Source organism: Tursiops truncatus, chromosome X (assembly GCF_011762595.2).
Source record: "Tursiops truncatus isolate mTurTru1 chromosome X, mTurTru1.mat.Y, whole genome shotgun sequence".
NCBI lineage: Eukaryota > Metazoa > Chordata > Mammalia > Artiodactyla > Delphinidae > Tursiops > Tursiops truncatus.
The window spans coordinates 37,986,128-38,008,084 of NC_047055.1; the positions used below are offsets into that span (position 1 = coordinate 37,986,128).

The following is a 21,957-nucleotide window of genomic DNA, read 5'->3' on the forward strand; positions in this document are numbered from 1 at the left end:
ATGTGTATCCAAGTCAAAAACAGTGGGGAGGGTTCCCCAGAAGACCACACCTGCTGGGAAAGCACACAGGAGTCCCCCATGGCCACTAGTGCCCGAGCAGGGTGCCCGGTGGCCTACTCTGGATACCTTGGTGCTGCTGGAAGGATGTGTTTGGTGCGCCTTCAGCTGCTGAGAGAGAGATTTCCGGAGGTTCTTCTCTTTGATGCCCTGTAGGAGGGAGGGGGGAAGAAAGGGTTCCAGGCCCCACTCCTTCCTAAAAGCAGAAGAAAAGTAAGAAATTAGAGAGACAAGGTGAGACAGAGAAAGCAAAATGGTAAGACAGAAACTAGCTGAAATCTGAGACAGAGATGGAGGAATGGAGATTAGGAGAGAGAGACAGAGAGGGGCTGGAGGCAGGCGAGTAACATTGGCCACAGTTCTCTAGTAGAAGCTGTAGCCCAAGGGCATCCTGGTCTAGGTGTGAGGAATTCCAATTCTCACTCCCATCCCAGGCCCACATTCCTAAAACGCAGAGCACAGCTCAACCACTGCACCTTCTCCCTACACAGCTATTTGCCCCCATCCGGAAGGGCCCTGGCGCAACTCACTCCACATTCTTGAGTGAGATCTTCTGACTAGGTCGAGTAGCTGAGACAGTGATATAGATGTGGAGGGCAGCAAGGCCCAAAAGCATCTCTGGCTTGGAGTCCATTCCAAAGCGTTCTCGGATGACATCGTTCCGACTCTGTGAGAGAGGGCAGTCCAAACCCGTCAGTTAAAGGAGACGTTCCCTCCCCACCCCCCACCCCACCCCACCCCACGGACTCCCTTATATCCTAGAAAAAACTCGTGGTGTAAGTAAGCATCCTAGATCAAGCCGAAGAGGAAGATTCTGCCCTTGGGGAAGAGGTAACAGAGGAACCTCAGGTCTCAGAGACACTATTTGCTTCATTCAGCGGATACTGGACAGCCCCCTTCTCAGTGACTGGTACACACAATGGCAAGGCACAAATGGTCAGAACATCTAGGGCGCTGCAAAAGTGAGACATGGCAACACTCCCTTTCTTTCCTCCTGTTACAAGAGACCTTTCTGCCTTTTCTCTGGGGCCTATACTCACCGCCCCCCAGCCCCAGCCATCGGAGGCTCCTCTACCAGCTCAGATGGGAACAAAGGAAGAGAGACACTGGGAGGGATTCTCTACAGGTCTCTGGCCCAGAAGCCCACAGTGAGAGATGGATTGCAGGGATGGGGCAGATATTCTTTCCTTGGGGTCTGCAGATCAAAGCAGTGATGAGTCAGTCTTCCCTATGCTATCCTAAAAAGGGTCTCCTGGAACTACTGGCCAAAGGTATGACAACCCCTAAACCCTGAAGGTCAGAATCCCAGCTATCAAGGATTCAGCCTTGGTTAGACCAGTTGCCCATTGTGCTGAGGTGAAACCAGGATGAGCTAAGAGACTAGAGAGCCACAGTGGTTTCACTACAGCATAGGAGAGAGTGTAAAAGGAATACTCCATCAGTGATCATCTATGCAGAAAATCCAATGGAATCTACAAAAAAAAAAAAAACTACTAGAACTAATGAGTTAGCAAGGTTGCACGATATAAGATCAATATACAAAACCAACTGTATTTCTACATGCTTGCAACAATCAGAAATTAAAGTTAAAATCGAAACCATTTACAATAGCATCAAAAAACGAAATAATTAAGGATAAATCTGTCAAAACATGTGAAAGACCTGTACATTGAAAAGTAGAAAACACTGCTGAGAAAAATTAGAGAAGCCCTAAATAGATATATATTGTGTTCATGGGTTGGAAGACTCAAACCAATGTATAGATTCAACACAATCTCAATCAGAATCACGGCAGGTTTTTGGTAGAAATTAACAAACTAATTCTAAAATTCACATAGAAATGCAAAGGACCTAGAATGGCCAAAACAACTTTGAAAAAGAACAAAGTTGGAGAACAGACACTACCTGAGTTTAAGACTTAATATAAAGCTACAGTAATCAAACGAGTGTGATGTTGGCATAAAGATAGACACATAGATCAATGGAATAGAATGGAGAGTTCAGTAATGACCCACACATATACAGGCAACTGATTTTTCACAAAGGCACAAAGGCAACTACATGGAGAAAGGATGGTCTTTTCAATCAATGGTGCTGGAACAATTGGATATCCATATGGAAAAAAGAAGAACTTTGGTCAATACTTTGTACCACATATAAAAGTTAACTCAAAATGGACCACAGACTTAAATGTAGAACCTAAAATGATAACACTTCTAGAAAAAACTAAGAGCAAAATCTTTGTGACCTTGGATTAGGCAAAGACTTCTTAGATATGACATCAGAAGCACAAGCCATAAAAGAACAAATTGACAAACTGGACTTCATCAGAATTCAAACTTCTGCTCTGTGAAAGACACTCTTTGGAGACTGAAAAGACAAGTTAGAGACTGGGAGAAAATAACTGCAAATAACATACAAATGACTTGTATCCAGAATACACAAATAACTCTCAAAACTCCATAATAAGTAAACAAACAACCCCAATTTAAAAAGTGGGCAAAAGAGTTGAATAGACACTTCACCAAAAAAGCTGTATGATGACAAGGAGGCACACGAAAAGGTGTTCAATATCATTAGTCATGAGGGAAATGCAAATGAAAACCAGAATGAGATACCCCTGCATGCTATTAGAATGACGGAAACTTCAAAAATACTGCTAACACCAAGTGCTGGTGAGGATGTGGAGAAACTGGGACTCTAACACACGGCTGCTGCTTACATAAAATGGTACAGCCACCTTGGAAAACAGCACTGGAGTTTCTTCAAGAAATTAAAGAAAGATAGATCTACCGTATGAATCAAGCCATTCCATTCTTAGGTATTTACCCAAGAGAAAAGAAAGCATATGTCATACAAAGACTTGTACGTGAATGTTCATGGAAGTTTTATTTGTAGTAGCCAAAACATGGAGACAACCCAAATGTCCATCAGCAGGTGAACTGTAAACAAATTTTTATACATCCATACGATAGAACACTACTCAACGATGAAAAGGAATGAACTACTGATACACACGACAACATGGGTGGACCTCAAAACCATTATGCTGAGTGAAAGAAGTGAGATCAAAATAAGTGTTCACACCGCTATGATTTCATTTGTATAAAACTGTAGAAAACGCAAAGTAATCTGCAGTGACAGAAAGCAGGTCGGTGGCCGCCTGGAGATGGGAGTATGAATTACAAAGGAGCCTGGGGAGGCTTTTGGGGGTGTTGGATGTGTTTAATATCTTGAGTGCGGTGATGGTTTCGTGGATATAAACATATGTCAAAACTTATCACACTGCCGTTTTAAATACGTGCAGTTTGCCGTGCGTCAATTAGACCTCACTAAAGCCGTTCAGTATAGAAAAGGAAGACAGCTGAACACATCATCACAGAGGGGAGAGAGAGGGTGGACAAGGTCCTGTCACCAAATTCCAAACTATCTGAACTAAACATCCATCTCTGCACCCAGCAAACATCCACTCATCTTTCAAGGCTAACAGCACGCATGCATCACTTCCTCTGTGAAGCCTGCATCGTGCCCCTCCCAGGGAGAGTTGGCAAATTGCTTCCTGAGTGCCCCTACTGACATTGTACCCTGCCATCCTCGTGGTGCGTGCCTGTCACACTGCCTTTATTTGTGCACATATCTGCCTGTGAGCTCTAGCGATCTAGGATAGTTCTTTGACCACCTTGATTGTCAGCACCTAGCACAGGGCCTGGCCCAGAGGAAGTGCTCAGCAAACGTTTCTGGATGAACTGAACTGGGAACCATCTCCTTAGTGGAGCTCGGGATTGGGGATTGGGACCTCCTGTTACTCAAATGCACTTGTTAAACCGGGGTATGCTGTGAAGATGCCAGAGTTACTGGGGTTGCTTCCTCCTGAAAACTGATAAGATCTGTCTAGACAAACAGACAAGACTTGGAGCCAGAGCCAGCTCAGGCTGCCAGGCCAACCAACTTGACCATGGCCTACGGCGGTAGCAGAAAATAAGAGAGCCTTCAGAGCTACCTGAAGGTTGGAAAAACTTACATAGCGACTTCATTGTGATGGCAGAACAGCCTGCCAGCTTGTTTGTCCATTGGTCTGTCTGTCTGTGTATCCCCAAGCCAGACTCTACCTGGATGTAGAGGTACTCGAAAGCAGCAGGATCCCGACGCAGCAGCTCCACCGGGTCTTTGGGAAAGAAACTTATCCGGAAGAGGCATTTCATTCCATGATAGTGTGTCCGCTGCACTACCTGAATCCCAGGGGTGAGAGGTGGGAGGAAAAGAGAGCTGGGATCAGTGGCTGGGTGCCAGGAGTCAGCTCGGCGGCTCTTCAAGGCAGGGCCTGGCTGATCCCAATTACCACTGGGGAAAGTGATGAGGAGCTAAGTCTTTTCTGCCCTTCTGACCCAAAGTGACTAGAATTTTCGAACCACTTATCCACGACTTGGCCTTTATCAACAACCTAAGGCCCAGGACATGAGGTAGGAAGCAAGGGCTCCTGGCAACTTCTCTGACTCTTCTTGCTGCGGGGCTAATGCCTTTGCCTTGCAGAGGGGCTCAGCCTCAAGCAAAGGAAGTTGCTTATGAGAAAGCAAATCAAAGACTTAAAATCCCATTTGGAGGTGTAGCTGAAACAAGCTGGCAATATACCAGTAACTGCTGAAGCTGGGATAGGTAATGAGGGTTCATTATCCAATTCCTTCTACTTTGGTGTATATTTGAGATTTTTTTGTAATAAAAATGCTTAAAAATCCCATTTGGAACAAGAGACCAGTTGGATCCACAAGGCCCCTTGAGGGGTGGGGAGGCGCTTAGGCATCCCTCCAGGCAGGACACCCACCTTTCCTTCACAGGTTGGAACCTGTGAGTCTCTGAAGTGCATCTGGCTGAGAGCTAAACTTGAAGAATTCTTCTTTCCTAAATCCTTTCATTTTTGCGTGTCTGATTTCAGCTTTTGTTTCGCTTCCTTCAGACATTTCTTCCCAGCCGTCTCTCTCCAACTCCTTCCCTCCCTCCCTGGGAATATATTTTTTTTGAAGCAACTGAGAAATTATTTATTTATTTGGCCGCGGCACGCGGCATGTGGGATCTTAGTTCCCTGACCGGGGATTGAACCCCCGTCCCCTGTATTGGAGGCGCGGAGTCTCAACGACTGGACCACCAGGGAAGGAAGTCTCCACTCCCTGGGAACACTGATTGGCCCTGGTTGCCTCTCTTGCTCTCCATGGTGCATCACCACTGGTAAAATACTATCGAGCAATCCTGGATTTCCTTGGCCTTTTTCCAGAGGCTGGGAAGATAAGACACTTTCTCCTACTCTACGTTGGAACTTGACACGGGTGACATGCTGTCTATGCTTGGTCGCACCCAGCCCGTTCCCAGCCCACATGTGTCCTAGCCTCAGAGGTCTCACTAGACTCCACTCGCTCATCCTTCCATATTACAGCCTTCACCCTGAAGGTAAAGTTTCCCCTCGCAGGAGGAAAAGTCTAGCAGGACCTCCAGGAGACAGTGGAGTTGACACTGCTCAATTCAGTCTTGCACGCGGTAAATCACCACCCCATGCTTTCCCCACTAGTGACCACCAAGACTAACAACTGTCATGCCTTTCTTAGGTCACAAGAGACATTTTACAGAGTTTTTTTTTGGCTGTGCTGTGTGGCTTGTGGGATCTTAGTCCCCTGACCAGGGATTGAACCCGGGCCCTTGGCAGTGAAAGCACAGAGTCCTAACCACTGGACATCCAGGGAATTCCCAAGAGACATTTGAAAAGGCCTCTGTGGGTGGGTCATAAAGATCTTGATTGAGAATTGGGACTTCTGGGAGCTGGCTGAGCATATCATGATGAATTTTCCAGAAGGAGAGTACCTGGTGGCCTCTTCTCTACTAAAGGCCATATGCAAAGCTATCAGGCCAGGACAAAGGAGTTACTTACATAAGCCAGGGGCTGCTTGTCCTGGAGAAGCAGGAACTTGTGGTTCTGTTCTGGCCCGGCATATTCAAGGACAAGGGCAAAGTGCTCAATGTACCTCAGGGAAAGCCGGTCCTGTAATGTCACCATGACATCCTGTGGAAGACAAAAGAGCCTTGAGAGAGAGATCCCTTCCAGCTCTAAGATACTCTAAGCAGGACAGGACCCAAAACGGGAGACGGGGACTGAACATCCAGAAAGATAGTCCTGGGGGGAAGGCTGAGGCTGGGAAAGTGGGCCAGACAGAGACACTGGCCTTTATGGTAGCCCAGGCATGGTGCTCCAGGATGAGGAGAATGACCCAGGAGTGCTGTTCAGAGGCCTGGGCCCTGGGGAACACCACAGGTGCAGGGGGTGGAGGGAGGTGTTTCTGAACTTGGCCGGGCCAGGCATATGGCAAAAGAAGGTCATGGCCCTTCCTCCCCCTCTCTCTCCTTTCATTCAACAAATTGTCTCCTGAGTGTGTCCTAAGTGCCAGGCACTGTGTTGGTTCTTCCCTCAGCTTCTCACATGAGTCAGAATGTTCACTCTGGTTTGTCCGGCAACTTAGGAATTAACAAAAGCCAAAGCCACAATTACATGATTAAAAAGTAGATGATTTCTGGATTCATAACCTAAATTGAATGACTGGAGTTACTGGCAAAATGTTCATCTTTGATTTAGCTGGCTTTGAGAGACGATCAATTTAGCAACTTGAAAAATGCATCCACGCAGAGGAACAATGTCATGTGTTTTATGTACAGTCATGAATTTGACTACTTCTGCACTCTGCTCCGCTGCCCTACTCTTGATATTAGGGTGTCTGGAAGCAGATCCATGGGGGCTGCCCACATGTCAGTTTTGAGACTTCTACCATCTATTTGCTGTGGCTTCAGCATACACTGGCCTCCAGCGTGTGTGTTCGTAGAATCGGCATCGCTCAGCCCCCGAAGGCCGGAAAGAAGCAGGCTTGGGAATGCGAAGCTCCCTTCCAGCCAGGGTTGCCAAACAAGCCCCTCAGCGAACATTGACAGCTGTTTAGCTATTCAAATGTTAGGCTGGAAATTGGTGGGTACTTGAGAATATCTCTTTGTATTATCCAAGTAGTCACAGAGGCGCCAGTGTTGCTGAAGTGCTGGCAGGGAGAGATGAGATTTTCTCTGCAGTTCGGCTGCTTTGGGACTGTGGACGGCCAAGCTGGTGATTGCCAACCGGTGTTACAAGTCTAACAGCTCCCATGCCAGGCTGTCAATTCACCCAGGTACCTCTCTGGGACAAGCGGCCTGGCAGCCTGTCCAAGTTCCAATGAACAGCCAGTGCACCCTCCCTGAAGTCATGGTAAGGTCACAAGCCAGGGGACGCTGCTGTCCTGGAAGGCTGGGGCTACCTGGAAGCACTAACGGCGGTGACATTGTGAGGTGGGAGGACGCTCAGAGGAGCCTCCACGGGGAAAGAGAGGAGTAAATGCTCCAGTGTGGAGACAGATCGACAACGGACATACCGGTCCATGATTTAACACAAAGGAGGATTCTGACACAGAGAGATACCCGCATCTGGAGGAGGGGAACTTGGACACCCCTGGGTGGCCTAGTTTCAATGTCCCTCCCATAGACGGAAACCTTCGATAGTCAAGAGACCATTCTGCGGCACCCTAAGGAGTGTGTTTTGGTCCTAAGTCCCCTGGGGGACCCACCCAGGACTAAGCCTTCCTAAGAAACTCTCGGTTCAATCAACACGGGTTAGGCCCAGGCTTTTGCAACTCGGGCGCTACTGGCACTTTGGACAGGACAATTCATCATTCGGGGACTGTCCCATTCCTTGCAGGACATCTAGCATCTCTGACCCCGAGATGCCAAATGCCAGTAGCATGCCAAACCATGGGGATGACCCCAAATACCCTCAGACATTCCTAAAAACTACCTGGGAGGGGACAGTGCCAACCCTGGCTGAGAACCGCTGGCAAAGCCAATTCTGAACACCTGATAACTCCTCTTAGGGAAAGTTTCCTGGCCCAGGGCTTGCTTTATTTATAGGGTTGTCTTAGCCCCAGCAGGGGCACCTCAGGACATTCGTGGGCCAAGGTGGGTTTTCTGGGCAGGCAGCACTGATTGCATGGAAACATTCATTCTGGGGATGGCATTCTCTTTCTGGAGAGAATCCAGAAGAAGCAGGAGCAGATATTTCTATCCCAGAGCAGAGCTGAACCTGAGGGTTAATAGTACATCGCCTCTCCTCCTCAGGACTAAGGGAATAACTACAACTTCTAGATGCCTGGCTGAGCCGTTAAGAATCAGAGCTCATTAATTGCTCTTCCTGGGAAAGGAATAGCCAAAGGGACTGTTGGTGGACTTTTCAAATCTTGGTTCAGTGCTTAAGAGCTGGCTGGTATTTAAAAAGCAAGCCATGGCTAAGCTAATCTCCTGAGAGATGGTTTGTTGATTTCTGTGTGTAAACTTGCGTAGGTGTTATTGTATCCATTTAAATCACTTTTGCTTTATAAATGGTTTAATGATCTTCATACTCCTTAGCTCCTAAGCACTCCTTGAAGGACGCAGTGTAACATGGACACGAAACAGTTAGCAGATGTGTGCACACATGCATGCATACACACATGCATGCACGTGTACATGCGTGCACGCACGCACACACATACACACAAACAGTCACTAGCACACAGTCGGGCATTCAACTTTCCCTCACCACAGTCATCCGAGGACTGTATGTTTTTGCAACAGGGTGCTCCCAGAAGCAGGAGTTCAAAGACCAAGACCACCTTGCTCTGGTAGCAAGCGGCTTGGTGCAGACTCAGAGGAGCCCAAGGACCAGCAGGGGTGTGTGCTCCAGAGGAGAGCACCTCCTAAGAGAGGACAACACCAATCCGGGAGAGGAGACCCTGTGGGTACCTTAACAGTGGTCCGGCCATCAAACGTGAACGACTTGATCTGCCCATTTTCTAAGAAAACCTTCAGGACATTGGGGATGAGGAGAAGAGCTTCTTTCTTCATCATCTTCTGTGAACAGGCAGGGAAAGGACAAGGAGGGGGACTCATTTAGAAGGAGCAGGGAAGCCAGAGGAGGGGCGTGGAAAGGAAGAGAAAGGAGTGAGTGAAGGAGACAGGGAACCAAAGGTATGGAAGGACAGAGATACAGAAGAAAGAACCCATCAGTGATAATGTTAACGTGGAGACCAGAACCGAATTCTCCAAGAAGACACTGGGCCATATCCAAAGCTCACCCTTCATTCGATGTCACTGCACATCCACAGTCTACTGTGGCTCAAAGCTCCGCAGCTCAGAGGGGGCTTGGCCCATAGAGACCACCGCACTCTGAAGGGCTGATGGAAGGCCTTAGGAGCCTGCCTCACTCACCTGCTCCTATCTCCTGACTCCTGCCTTTCCACCTGGCCCTTCACACATCGAGATCACTTCCATGTCCATGCCTTTGCTCTGCCAGTCTCCCTCCCTCAAGGCATCCTAGGTCTTCTGTGACCTGGCCCCTGCCTACTTTTCCAGTCATATCTTACCATTCCCGGTACCCACAGTGCTCTTTCATGTCTGCATACCTCTAACAACTCATCATTCAGGGACTGCCATAATCCCTGCAGGACATTTAGCGTCTCTGACTCTGAGATAATAAATGTCAATAGCATGCCAAATCGTTGGGATGACCCCAAACACCCTCAGATGTTCCGAAAAGCTTTCTGAGAGTGGGCGGTACTGACGCTGATTGAGAACCACTGGCAACGCCCATTAAAAAAATATTTAATTAATTAATTTATCTGGCTGCACTGGGTCTTGGTTGTGGCACACAGGATCTTCACTGCCGCGTGAGGGATCTTCACTGTGGCATGCGGGATCATTTAGTTACGGCACGTGGGATCTACTTCCCTGACCAGGGATCGAACCCAGGCCCCCTGGATTGGGAGCACAGAGTCTTAGCCACTGGACCACCAGGGAAGCCCCCAAAGCGCATTTTCGAATACCCGGGGCTACAGCAAGCGCAGAGGACCAGGGTCTAGCCTTACACTAGTAGTGACCTGGCACACATACGCAAATCCACTAGAGAACAACAATAACACCAAATCAAACCAACAGGTATAAGATAGCTACGGTTTCCCAGATGAGGTGAATTGGATCTTGATTTTAAAGGAGGTGGCAGGCGTGGACTATTAGAGAGGCCAGACAAGAACAGTCCAGATCTAGGGACTGTCACGGACAAAGTATGAAAACATAAGCAAGTCCTCCTGGGTCAGGGTGTGGTAGGGGGAGGGGGGTGGTGCTATCATGACATCAGATCATTTCGTGATGGAGTCAAGCCACAGTGGGGAGTGATGGGATCTAAAGTTGGAAAAGTGACTCCCCGGTCCTCTCCCTGATCCCGAGACGCCTCGCTCCCGCCAAGCCCAGAGGCCCCGGATTCCCAGGCTGATGACGCTCAGCGGTGGCTGGTTTTATTTAGCACACTGGGTTGGACTCAGATAATTACTTAATTGATTGTGCTTAAAAATAGAGCTGGCAAGGAACACCCACAGGATTTATTTTTGCTCTGGCTACTTAATAAAGCGCTGGAACACCAAGAGAAAGGGATGATAGGGTAGCTGGGAGTCACCTGGGCCTGGACTCCCCCCGGGACCTGACCGGTGGTGAAGCTGCTACGGTCCACACTGGGGTGGTGGTGGTGGGCGTGTATTGTGACATCATTTCCTGAGCACAGTGAGAGTGAGAAGGTTGATCCCTGTGTCTCTCCCAGACAAGAGCCTCCACCATGCTTGGTGGCCTGTCCGGGAGCCTGTCCTGGAGCGACAGAGTAACCCTGGGGGGTTTCTAGCTACACTGGGGCATTTATGTGCAGACTGGTCTGCAGTGGGGGCCGGCTTCTGCCTGTGGCTAGACGTGACATGTGGAGAGGGGAATCATGGGGGAGGAAGAGGGAGTGGGGAAGGGAGAGGAAGAAAGAGGAGGAAAAAGGAGGGAAAGAAGGGGAGGGGGAGGAGAGGAGGGATTCTTCACTGGGTGGCCTGGCCTTGGTGGGTTACTCGGTGATGCCAAGACGGGATAGGTTGTACCTATCTGTACTCTCCAAATTCAAGCCTCACTTCCTCTGGGTGTTCAAGGGTTCAGGACACAGATGTCCCCTTAGTGACTTGGACCTCAGGATCTGCTTTACTCCGATCCACAAGGACTCCACACCACTCCCTTTCCTCTCTGCTCACTGGCCCCGGCTTCTCTTCAACCTCTTCTTCTGTGACCGACACGGAGCTCAGCCACCAATTATTCCGATGGCTTAGCCAATGGGGCCCAGTTGTCACTTGGGCTTCACAGCCTTCCTTGAACAGGGATGGAGGAGGGCCTAGGTGGAGTTTGGGTATGAGAGTCAGGGAAATGGAGACGGAAGACACCTCTGTCCTCTATCCATCCCTTCGTCTGGGTGGCTCTGCCTCAAAGAACTATAGGGGTGCCTGGCAACCTACTGATTTCTCCACTCAGGCTGGGCCTCCTAGCTTGTCTCAGCTGCAGCTGTTCCTCACTACAGAAATGCCACGGGCCTCCCGAGAGTCCAGCCCAGGACAGCCTGTAAATGCACACAGTGCCTGTTAGCTCCGGCTGTCCTTCCCTCACCCAACCCCATGGGATGTCACCAACTTCTGCGGATTCCTAGAGGACTCGGAGTTATCCATGGCCGCTTAATACACATCTTTCTGCGCTCCACCCACCTCTTCTCATTTGCTTATCTGGAACAGATGGCTCAGTTCACGTTAACCCCACAAAGCAGTGCGAAAGAGTGGGCTGGCCATGACCCCCCAGATTGGCCGCTGCATGGCATGGGCGGTCAAGCATCACCTGCTCCTCGAAATCATACCACCCTGCGGTGGATTCTACACTGTCTCAGTCTGAGCCGCTTGTACTCCCAACATCACTGAGAGGTACCCAGAGGCAGGGAACAGGCATTTATTTTGCATCCCTTGTAACGCTGGGAACACAGCCGGTGCCTACTAAAAGCTCTGTGACTTAATGAGTCTATATCATTTCCCCCAGGCTGCTTCACCCTTCATTGCACAGTCTTCTCCAATTGAGACCTGGAGCTGTGGGATCACTTCAACGTGAAGAGAGCTCAATGTCACCACCTCTTCAGAAAACCACTATTTCCTTCCTTCAAGTAGCCAAACGATGTTTATGGAGCACTGTGCTAGAGACGGAAATTTCTTGAAGCACCGTGAGGATTCTGAGAGTATTGATACATATCCCTTCTCCCCACAATGCCCAGGGCTTCTCTGGATGCCACACACCCCTCACTCAATACCCACCCAGAGTCCCGAGGTCCCCGCTCCAACCCCTTCATCATAATGCTGTCCATTCTGAGGAGCAGCAGATGAGCAACTGGCCCAGAGCGAGACCTCGACGGCCAGGCCGACTCTGGCCAAGGGCCGCGGGGAGGAGGCCGAAGCTGCACTTACTGCATCTGTTTCTCCAATTGCCACCTGCTCAGAAAATCGGACCTTCACGGGATTGGATCTCAGCTTGGCCTTCTTCGCAGCACTGATGAAGGCGGATTTGGGGGACTGGAAAAAGAACAGAGAGGGCTGGTGAGTTCTCCATCCCTGGGAAAAACCCGACCTTTGCTGCACGGGACTTAAGATGTCTCCGTATGGGTACCCTTTGCCCTGCTGATCAATAAGCCAATAAATAAGTATTGATTCCCTACTAGGTGCAAGGCAATGTGCTAAGTGCTTCCTTAGGTGACTGGTATGTTCTCTGTAAGCTGGGCATGAATCGAATTGGAGTAAGTTGAATCCCATTATTAATGCTCTAGGCCTAGGGGAGTTTGCAAAACTTCTTTGTAATAACATGCACTGAAGTTTTAAATATTTGATTTTCTTAATGTGAGATATACCTAAATGGTGGTTTTTATTACGTCTGAATATGAACATCGCAAAGGATTTACAGAAATAATCTTATTCACTTCAAAGATATGCCCTGCCCCTAGGATGGAGGCTCATAGAAAATATTTTAGATGTGGAAGAAAGGAGGTCTAGCCCTCCAAAAGGATTTCTCCACTATTTCTACACTATTGGGGAGTAGAGCCATTAGGGATTTTACCCAGGTGTCCTGGCTTCCTAGTTCTGGGCTCTCCACTACTTTGTTCATCCAATTCTATAAGAAATGCTCAATCAGCTAGGCTCTCCAGTTTTCGAAAGCTCCCACAAATTCAGCAGGACGCATGGTTAGCAAATGCTGGAAACTAAGTCTTTCCTGGGTGGGCCGTGGATTTGAGGAAATGCAGGAGCCCTGGTGAGGGGCACCCTCATGTCTTTGGGGGCATTTATTCATCCGTGTGACAAATTTAGGGAGGGCCCACTCTGTACCAGGCACAGTTCCAGGTGATGAGGGATCCAGCAGTGAACAAGATGGGCAAAACTCCCTGGCCTCAGGGAGCGCCCATCCTAGCAGGGACAGACAGACAGACAATAAACACAGAAATATCTCTTAGGTAGCAAATAAGGACACGAGGACAAATCGAGCAGAGTGAGGGACTACAGCAGAGACTGAGGCCGTGAGGGTGGGGAGCGGCCGGGGTGTTATCTTAGACGGGACCGTCAGGGAAGACCTCTTCCAGGACGTGACATTTAAGCAGAGGCCTGAAGGAAGTGAGGTTGAGACCGCCATGAGGACATCTGGAGCAAGAGCCTTCCAGGAAGAAAGAACAAGAAAGTCTCTAAGGTGGGAGGAGGACTGGGGTGCGTGGGGAACAGCCAGGAAGCCCAGTGTGGCCGGAGTGGAATGACTGAGCGGGGAGCCGCAGAGGAGTCTGGGGGCTGGATCACGTAGGGCCTTGTAAGCCGTGTCAGGAACTTTGGATTTTGCTCCACCGGAGGGTTTTGAGCAGACAGGGTCTGACTTGCATTTAAAACGGATGCCTCTGTCTGCTGTGTGGAAAATAGTACAGGAGGGTGGCAGCCAGAGGAGGGAGGGTGGCAGCCAGAGGAGGGAGACCTGTTCGGAGTCTACTGCAGGAATACAGTTTAAAATATGATGGAGGCTTGGGCCAAGATGGTAATAATGGCGCTATGATCCCAAGTGAGTGGATTCTGGCTAGATTCTGAAGATAGAACCAAGATGCTATGTTGACGGACTGGTTGTGGGAGGTGAGACAGAGGAGTCAGCTGGAAGAATGGAGATGCCATTTACTGAGATGAGGAAGGGGGAAATCAGGCTTGGGGCTCCTTCAAACCATCTCCCCTACCAGTCTTGACGTGGAGCCTGCGAGCCCTACAATCAAGCATTCCTTTGTGTTAAGGCCCTGAAGGGTCCCCACCAGCTGGGAAGGCAATACATTAAGCTATTTTCTGCCATTAACGCTGCGGTTGGGATTCATTTACTAGATCAGCCACAGGAGGGCAGGGCCCTAAGATAAAGACACACCAGCAACAAACGTCCTCGTCAGCTCTTGGGCCCTGGTCCCAGCTGTGTTCTCTTCCGGAGCCGACAATCTCACTCCCCACAGAGGGCAGACTGCAGATAGCCACTGAGTCTCAGTGCCGGCTAGAGGGCAGAAACACCGGAGGGAGGAGCTTTAAAAAAAAACCCGGGGCTTTTAAAACATTTTTAAATTCCTGGGGCTGGGGCCCAGGTATTGGTATCTTTTTAAGCTTCCGATGATTTCAAAATGCAGCTAAGGTTGGGAACCACTGAGCTAAAGGAACCTTAGACTTCTCCTCCTGAGCCACAGAGACAATTTGTTGGCAGCAGACAATATAGCACAAGGAAATCCAGGGCTGGAGATCGTTGCAGAAAGTGATTACAGTATTGATTGTTCATGGAAGTCGAGAAATGCCTTTGTGTTGCACAACTTGGTGCTCAAATCTTGGGTGGAGGCTGTGGGCTGTGGCAGGAGCAAAGGGAGGGGGCAAGATAGAAGGATCTGTACTTCTGTTCAGGCAGCTCTGCTTGACTCTGTCTCCACAGTAGTCACATTTCCACCGGAGGTGCCAGACCCAAGGTAGGTGAACTCTGTTCTACCTGACAGCCGCCCTCTCTTTTCTCTGTGATCATCCGTCATCGAATGCCCTCGTGCACAGTGTGGAATGAGGCATGTCTAGAGACCTGAATGGGCCATTTAGTCCACCCTTCATTTTTACATAAGAAACGGAGGCCAGGGAAGAGGATACAGTTTACTCAATGCATCAAAATAACTGAGTAGTGGAGCAAAAAACAGAACCCAGATTTTCTGAGTCTTGGATTAGCCATCACCCCCCACAGCGGACTGAAGCTGGAAGTCCATTCCTGGTCTTTCGTTCACTGGTCTGGTTCTACCTTGGTCCTAGTGAATGGATTTGAACAAATGAAGAACCCTAACTGGTACCCTCTTATGTATCACATATGGAGAGGGGACAGCCTCCTCGCTATCCTCAAGGGTTACAGTCATTTCCAGTGTCTGTTGTACAGCTGTTTTCAGCTTGTTTGTGCCTCATTCCTCATTGACCCTTGTCCTGTTGGTTTCGAAGACTCCATCCTATTCTCGGTCTTCAGCCTTGATCACTGATGGTGACTCACTCGTTGCCAGCTGGTCTCTGCTACATGTCACAGAGTCATGTCTAGCTTTATGCTGCGACACAGGTGACACCTGTCTTGCAGTGTGACTTGAGGGGCTCTCAAAGGTCACCCTGTCCCAAAGCATCTTCAAAGTGCAAATATGGGGCCTGAAGTTCTTGATACTAGAGTCGCTCATTTGAATTAAAGTATTGAGAATTGGGAAGGCCCTGGTCAACATCCAAATGTGGTACCTAGAAGGAATAATGAACCCACTTCAGGGGCCAGCAGACTATGGGCCTGTGTGGGCCAGCTCCTACCCACCACATATTTTAGTAAATAAAGCTTTATTGGAACACAGCCGTTAGGCCTACAAAGCCTAAAGTATTTACTATATGGCCCTTTACAGAAGAAATTCAGAGTCCTGCACTAACTCGTTAGCATGCACTCACCCACTATGTCTAAAACTTACCTGATGATAAGAATCACTGGGAAATGCTCGTTAGAGAACACAGATTTCTAGGCCTACACCAGACTTCAAAAGTCAGAATCTCTGAGAGGGTAGTGCCCAGGAATTGTTGGAAATGTCCTAACGCACTAAGCATAGACTGAGTACCTTAAAGCTGGGACATCTGAGCTCCTGACTGACCCCATTTTTCCTCCAAGCAGCTGCGAGTCTCATTTTGCAATGGGCACCCTTTCTGGCTGAAATGAATTTTGGCCTGAAACAGGGGACTAGAATTGCTAAGTACCTCCGGGGCCATTGCAAGCCCCTTGAAGTAAATATGAAGCCAGCGGCTCCGTGGAATAAGCAACAGAAGAGAGAGGCTGCTTTTCCCTCAGGACTGAATTAAGCAGCTGGTGATTCTTTGACCATTTTTTAATTTGGTGGCTCTATTAGTGCAGATTTCAGGGTTGTGTTCACTTACACCTTGGCCAAAGACAGGTATATGGCCAAACGTTTTAGTGTATGATAGGGCCGCACTTTGATAATTGTGAAAGGATTTTAAGAACACGGAGCTCAGGTTCCTGAAGCTTTGACAGCCTCCTGATTTCCCTTTCTGCTGCCTCATTTTCTTTGACACCTGAGCCTACTTATAAGCAATTCCCATAGCAACCACTGTGGGAGCCGGAGACAATGGAGGGCCATCCTGGTGTCAGGGGCCCACTGATAAGGGACCCAGGGGTCTTTCCTTCCTGCATTCAGGACTGCCTAGAGGGGAACATGTCCTCTCTCTGGCTTCCAAGGTCCCCCACAAACCACACATAACCCTCACTCCCCATCTATCGCCTAGTCGGGTGTTCTGCCCACAGCTCCCTGGACACATGGGGCTTCTTCCCACTTCTGTGTCTACCTCATGCTATCTCTTCACCACCCCCACCCTTCAGGGTCCCCAGCGTCCCTTTTGCTCAGCTAAATGCCACCTCTAAAACCCAGCTCAAAATCTACCTTGGTCCTGAACCCTTCCCCAACCTCGTCATTCCCCTCCCTGGGTTTCCTGTAGTACTCCTCGTGAATCCACACCATCATTGCTCATCTCCCTAACCAGGCTGCAAAAGAAGAGATGACATTTTATATTGCTGTGTCTTCCCGTAGCACCAAGCGCAGAGTAGGCAAATAGAAGGCAGTAGTTGATTGCTAGGGTTAATATCAAATTACTTCATCAATTCAGCAGATAGGGTTTGAGTACCTACTCTCTGCCAAGCAGTATACTGAAGAAGCTCTGTGGAAACTAATTCTGCGGTGGTTCCCATTATTTTGGCTTTTTTTCTGGACAGGTGGTTCCAAGCAGAGGGGACTGAGACTCTTTGGGTACAGGCTAAGTTTTCAAAACCAGAAAACTAGGGTTTCATCTGAAGGGACTGTCTGCTTGCTTTGCCAGGGCTATTCTAGGACACAAGCCAGTACTTTATTTTAAAATATTTATTGAGGGCATACGATGTGACAAGGTCTAAGGGTACCAAAATGAATACATATTCAGTCAATCACGGGGAATACTTGGTCACTCAAAGATTAAAGAACACTCTTAAATACATATAGACTTAATAAGTGGCTATCTATGCAGTATGGTTTGAGGGTCCCTGGGAAAGGATTCCCTATGACTGCCCAAGATACTCCCCAATGATCTGTCATGGTAACAGTCACTCCTTTAAAAGGAAAATGCCATCAGAAAGAGACTACACATTAGACTGTGTACCCTGGCTACATATCAGAATCATTTGGGGAGAGTTTTCAAAAGATCAATACCTGGGCTCCATCCCCAGAGCTTCTCATTCAATTGGTCCGAGGCTAGACCCCAAGGATCAATATGTTTAAGAGCTTCTCAGGAGGTTCAAATGTATAACCAGTAGAGAACCACCGTATTAGACCATTATCAGCCACAGAATGTAGGAGTGGCAGGGGCCTTAAAGATTGTCTGGTTCAATGTTTCCCAAATTCTACTGAGCATCAGAATTACTTGTGGCTCTTATCAAAAGTACAGATTCTTGGGCCACAACCTGGACCTATCAGGAGATTTTCTTCTGGAGACTGTCAAGCTTGAACATGAGAGTCTGGTAAGAGGCACCCATGAGATGCCAAGTGCTACCGTGTTCTGTGATGTAGGAGCTGTAACAGTGAACATGTGCTGGGGGTCTTCAAGAAGCTTTCACTTTAACGTGAGAGAAGATTCTCTCGGTTGATTTCTGCTATTCATAGTTGTGTGAGCGCTGAACTAATGAATACTGAACAGTTGTTCCTGGGGGAAGTGTGTGTGTGTGTGTGTGTGTATCTCACATAGATTATAATCTTAAATTCTAAAAACAACCCATCCTGGTAGATTCGATTTTCTTTATTTCACCAGGAGAAAATGAGGTTCTGAAGTGTTGTGACTTGCCTGAAGCTGCCCCATTAACAGAGTTGGCATTCAAACCCCATCCAACTGTCCCCAGAGCTGGAGCTTCCTGCGCTACACTGCACTGCCCCCTACCATCTCCATCCTCTGGACGGCTCTGCAGGACAGCTAAAACAAGAAGACAGAGCATCGTCTTGTTTGACCTCAGCTGGGAATGTGCATTGGGAGACTCAAAATTTTCACGCTGTGTGCATGTCAGCAAATGACCAGGAAACTGCCGTGAGTATGGATTTTGGAGTCACAAATAAATTTTAGGCAGTGGACGAATCTGCAAATACGGAATCTGTGAATACTGAGGATCGACTGTACGTGTATGCAAGGCTGACATTTGGTTGGGATGCACTGGTATGGCCATACGTGTTGTAAACTATTGAGGGATTCTCTCCCACTGATTGGTAAGTAGTCAGCGCCCTAAGCTTCCTGGGTGCCACCTGACCTCTCCCCTGGGACCTCTTTATAAAAGATCAACTAAAGGGTTAACACCTGGCACAGTTAGACGGCCTGCAAGACTATGCTCCAGTGCCTGTGGCTGGCTTACATTTTGATTGGAAGGCCCCTCCTGTACAGGTTGCTAATTGTTTTCCCTATCACTCCTATTTTTACAATATACACTCCTGTGTATATGTGCTCACCCACTTTCCAATGTTTCTAGGGTTTAGAGAGCACAAGGCCAAGAACTAGAATGTAAGCGCTCTGAGAGTAGGAACCATGTCTGTCCTGTGCACTGTCGTATTCCAAGCCTGGAAGAGTGCCTAGAATAGTAAGCATTCAGTAAATGTTTGGTGAACAAATGAATGAACTAGAAACTCTCATTGAGGTTAGTCAGGCAAAGGTGTTTGGAAGACGTGAGTCTCAAGGACAGAAGTCTGCAGGGCAGTGAGAACTAAGAAATGTACAAAGGAGAGAAGGAAAGCAGCCTGGCCATGGCAAAGAGGCCATGGGATGGGCAGTGGGGGCATAAGAACTGGGGGACAAAGGGGTGTTGGGGGCACTGGGATGAGAGTTGGGACAGAGATGCAGGGGGATGTTAGGCTCTTCATTCTGCACCTAAGTTTGGACACTTGAGTTTAGTTTAGTTTTAGTTTAGGTTGCCGTGATGGCTGGAAGTTGGATTTCCTTCGTTCCTCCAACAAATACTTATTGAGTGCCTATTCTATGCCAGCTGCTGTTCCAGGCGCTGGGGATACAGCAGTGAACCACAGCCTCTACCCTCGTGGAGCTGACATTCTATTGAGGGAGACAGACAATAAACACCTATAAGTATAATGTTTCATGGGAATGTAAAATGATACAGCCACTCTGCAAAGTAGCCTGGCAGTTTCTTAATAAATTAAACATACATTTAATATATGACTGAACAATCACACTTTTGGGCATTTGTCCCAGAGAAATGAAAACTTAATGCTCACACACACAAAAACCTGTACATGAATGTTTATAGCAGCTTTAACTGGGCTAGCCAAAGTCTGGAAGCAACCCCAATGTCCTTCAATGGGTGGATGACCAAACAGTGGTACATCCATACCATGGAATACTATTCAGCAATAAAAAGGAGCAAACTATTAATACAAGCAATGGCTTGGATGAATCTCAAGGGCATTGTGCTGAGTGAAAAAAGCCAACCACCAAAGGTTACATACTCTATGATTCCATTTATATAATATTCTTGAAAGGATGAAATTACAGAAATGGAAAACAGACTAGTGGTTGACAGGGATTGAGGGTGGTGAGTAGGGGCACCATAAAAGGGCAACATGTGGGATCCTTTCAGTGATAGAACTGTCCAGTATCTTGACTGTGTTGATACACGAAGCCACACATGTGATAGAGTGACACTGAAACTTACGCACACATTGTACTGACATCAGTGCCCCAGTTCTGATATGGTACTGTAGGTATGTAACATGTAGCCACTGGAAGAAACATGGTAAAGGATGTCACTGTACTAGCTTTGCAACCTCCTGTGACTCTACAATGATTTCAAAACAAAAAGTTAAAAAAATATAATATTTCAGCTCTGCTAGGAAAATTAAGCAGTATCAGGAGATAGTGGCAGGTAGATTCTATCTTAGAAAGGATAGTCCAGGAAGGTTTGTACAAGGAAGTGACATTTGAGGAGACCTGACTAACAAAGTAACCCACAATGGGTCTCTGATCAGAGAGGTAAATTCCAACCACGCCACAAGCATCATTTTTTGGGGGAACTGGTAGCCATTTTCATGGCAGGTGATTGGGGAATGAGGGCTGACTGCCCACTGCCCACTAGGCAACTAATCATGTGCAGTAAGGTGGGGAGGGAGGGGCCTATTGGTAACACCCACTGAGGGGTAGAGCTTGCAAGCCCTGAGACAGGAGAATTGGAATTGAGAAAGGCCTAAATACCAGAAAGCGTGTCTGTATGTTTGTGTGTGTGGTTCACATTGACACAGAAGATGGCTGGGGGCCATGAGGAGAGGCAGTAAATGCCAGAGTTTGATTTGAACCCCGTCTTCCAGACTCGTGAGCCCATGCCTTGCATCTATGCACTGCCCCTCGCTTTGCACAGAAATGTCATCTCTCTCTGGGTAATCTTTCCCTCCATCTGTGCCTGGGAAATCCTGCCCCATCTCTCAAGGTAGAGCTCAGGTGCAGCCTCCTCTGTGAAGTCTCCTCTGATTTCATGTCTCCCATCCCCAACAGATGTGACCTCCCCTGTGGCTATGCGATGGGGTTGGGACATAAGTGCTGGGGTGCAGGGTAGAGTTGGGGACACTGGAAAGGGACAACTAGGCTGGAGGTGGGAGGAGGGCCCTGAGTTTTGCATGCAGAAGTTTTGCACCTGGGTTTGTGAATTTGAGTTAAGATGACTAAAAGGATGTGACTAGCAATGGACACTGGGCCTTCTGATTTCAACTTTTGAGAAGGGTCTGGGGACTTTCACTTTTTTTTTTTTTTTTTTGTGGTACACGGGCCTCTCACTGTTGTGGCCTCTCCCGTTGCGGAGCACAGGCTCCGGACGCGCAGGCCCAGCGGCCATGGCTCACAGGCCCAGCCGCTCCGCGGCACGTGGGATCTTCCCGGACCGGGGCACGAACCCGTGTCCCCTGCATCGGCAGGCGGACTCTCAACCACCGCGCCACCAGGGAAGCCCGACTTTCACTTTTAATAAACAGTCCTGGTGACTATTATGATCAGGCAAGTTCAGGGAACATTGTTCTAGTCTAAATCCCTCAATTTACAGATGATGAAACAGGTTCAGAAAAGGGAACTAACTCACGCAGGGTCACATAGCCAGTTAGTGACTGAACCTGGACAAAGATGAACCTGTTTGTCCAACTGTACCTCCCCAGCAACTTTACAGTAAATCCCCCAAAACAGTGCTGTGTCTCACATATTGTAGGCCATTTAGTATACACCTGTGTGAATGAGTAAATAAGATTAGCATCCACCATCTGCAAGGATTAAGGGAATCGGACACTGGACAGGGAAATTTTGATGGGGCACAGCAAAAAGGAGGTAGAAAATATGTCTGGAACTGGGGCAGGGGTGGGGCAGCTTAAGTGGGGCAAAG

General features: G+C 48.3%; 1 protein-coding gene across 1 annotated transcript in view; it reads right to left on the reverse strand.

The window, feature by feature from the left end:
* Window positions 1–21,957, reverse strand: part of FRMPD3 (FERM and PDZ domain containing 3) — a 64,197-nt gene that overhangs the window by 35,377 nt on the left and 6,863 nt on the right. Inside the window, exons 4-9 of the mRNA XM_019949402.3 lie at window positions 12,441–12,545; window positions 8,890–8,997; window positions 5,972–6,103; window positions 4,167–4,286; window positions 588–724; window positions 127–253 (exon numbers count right to left, since the gene is read on the reverse strand). Of these exons, the coding sequence (XP_019804961.2) occupies window positions 127–253; window positions 588–724; window positions 4,167–4,286; window positions 5,972–6,103; window positions 8,890–8,997; window positions 12,441–12,545 (729 nt within the window). The remainder of the gene's footprint in view (window positions 1–126; window positions 254–587; window positions 725–4,166; window positions 4,287–5,971; window positions 6,104–8,889; window positions 8,998–12,440; window positions 12,546–21,957) is intronic.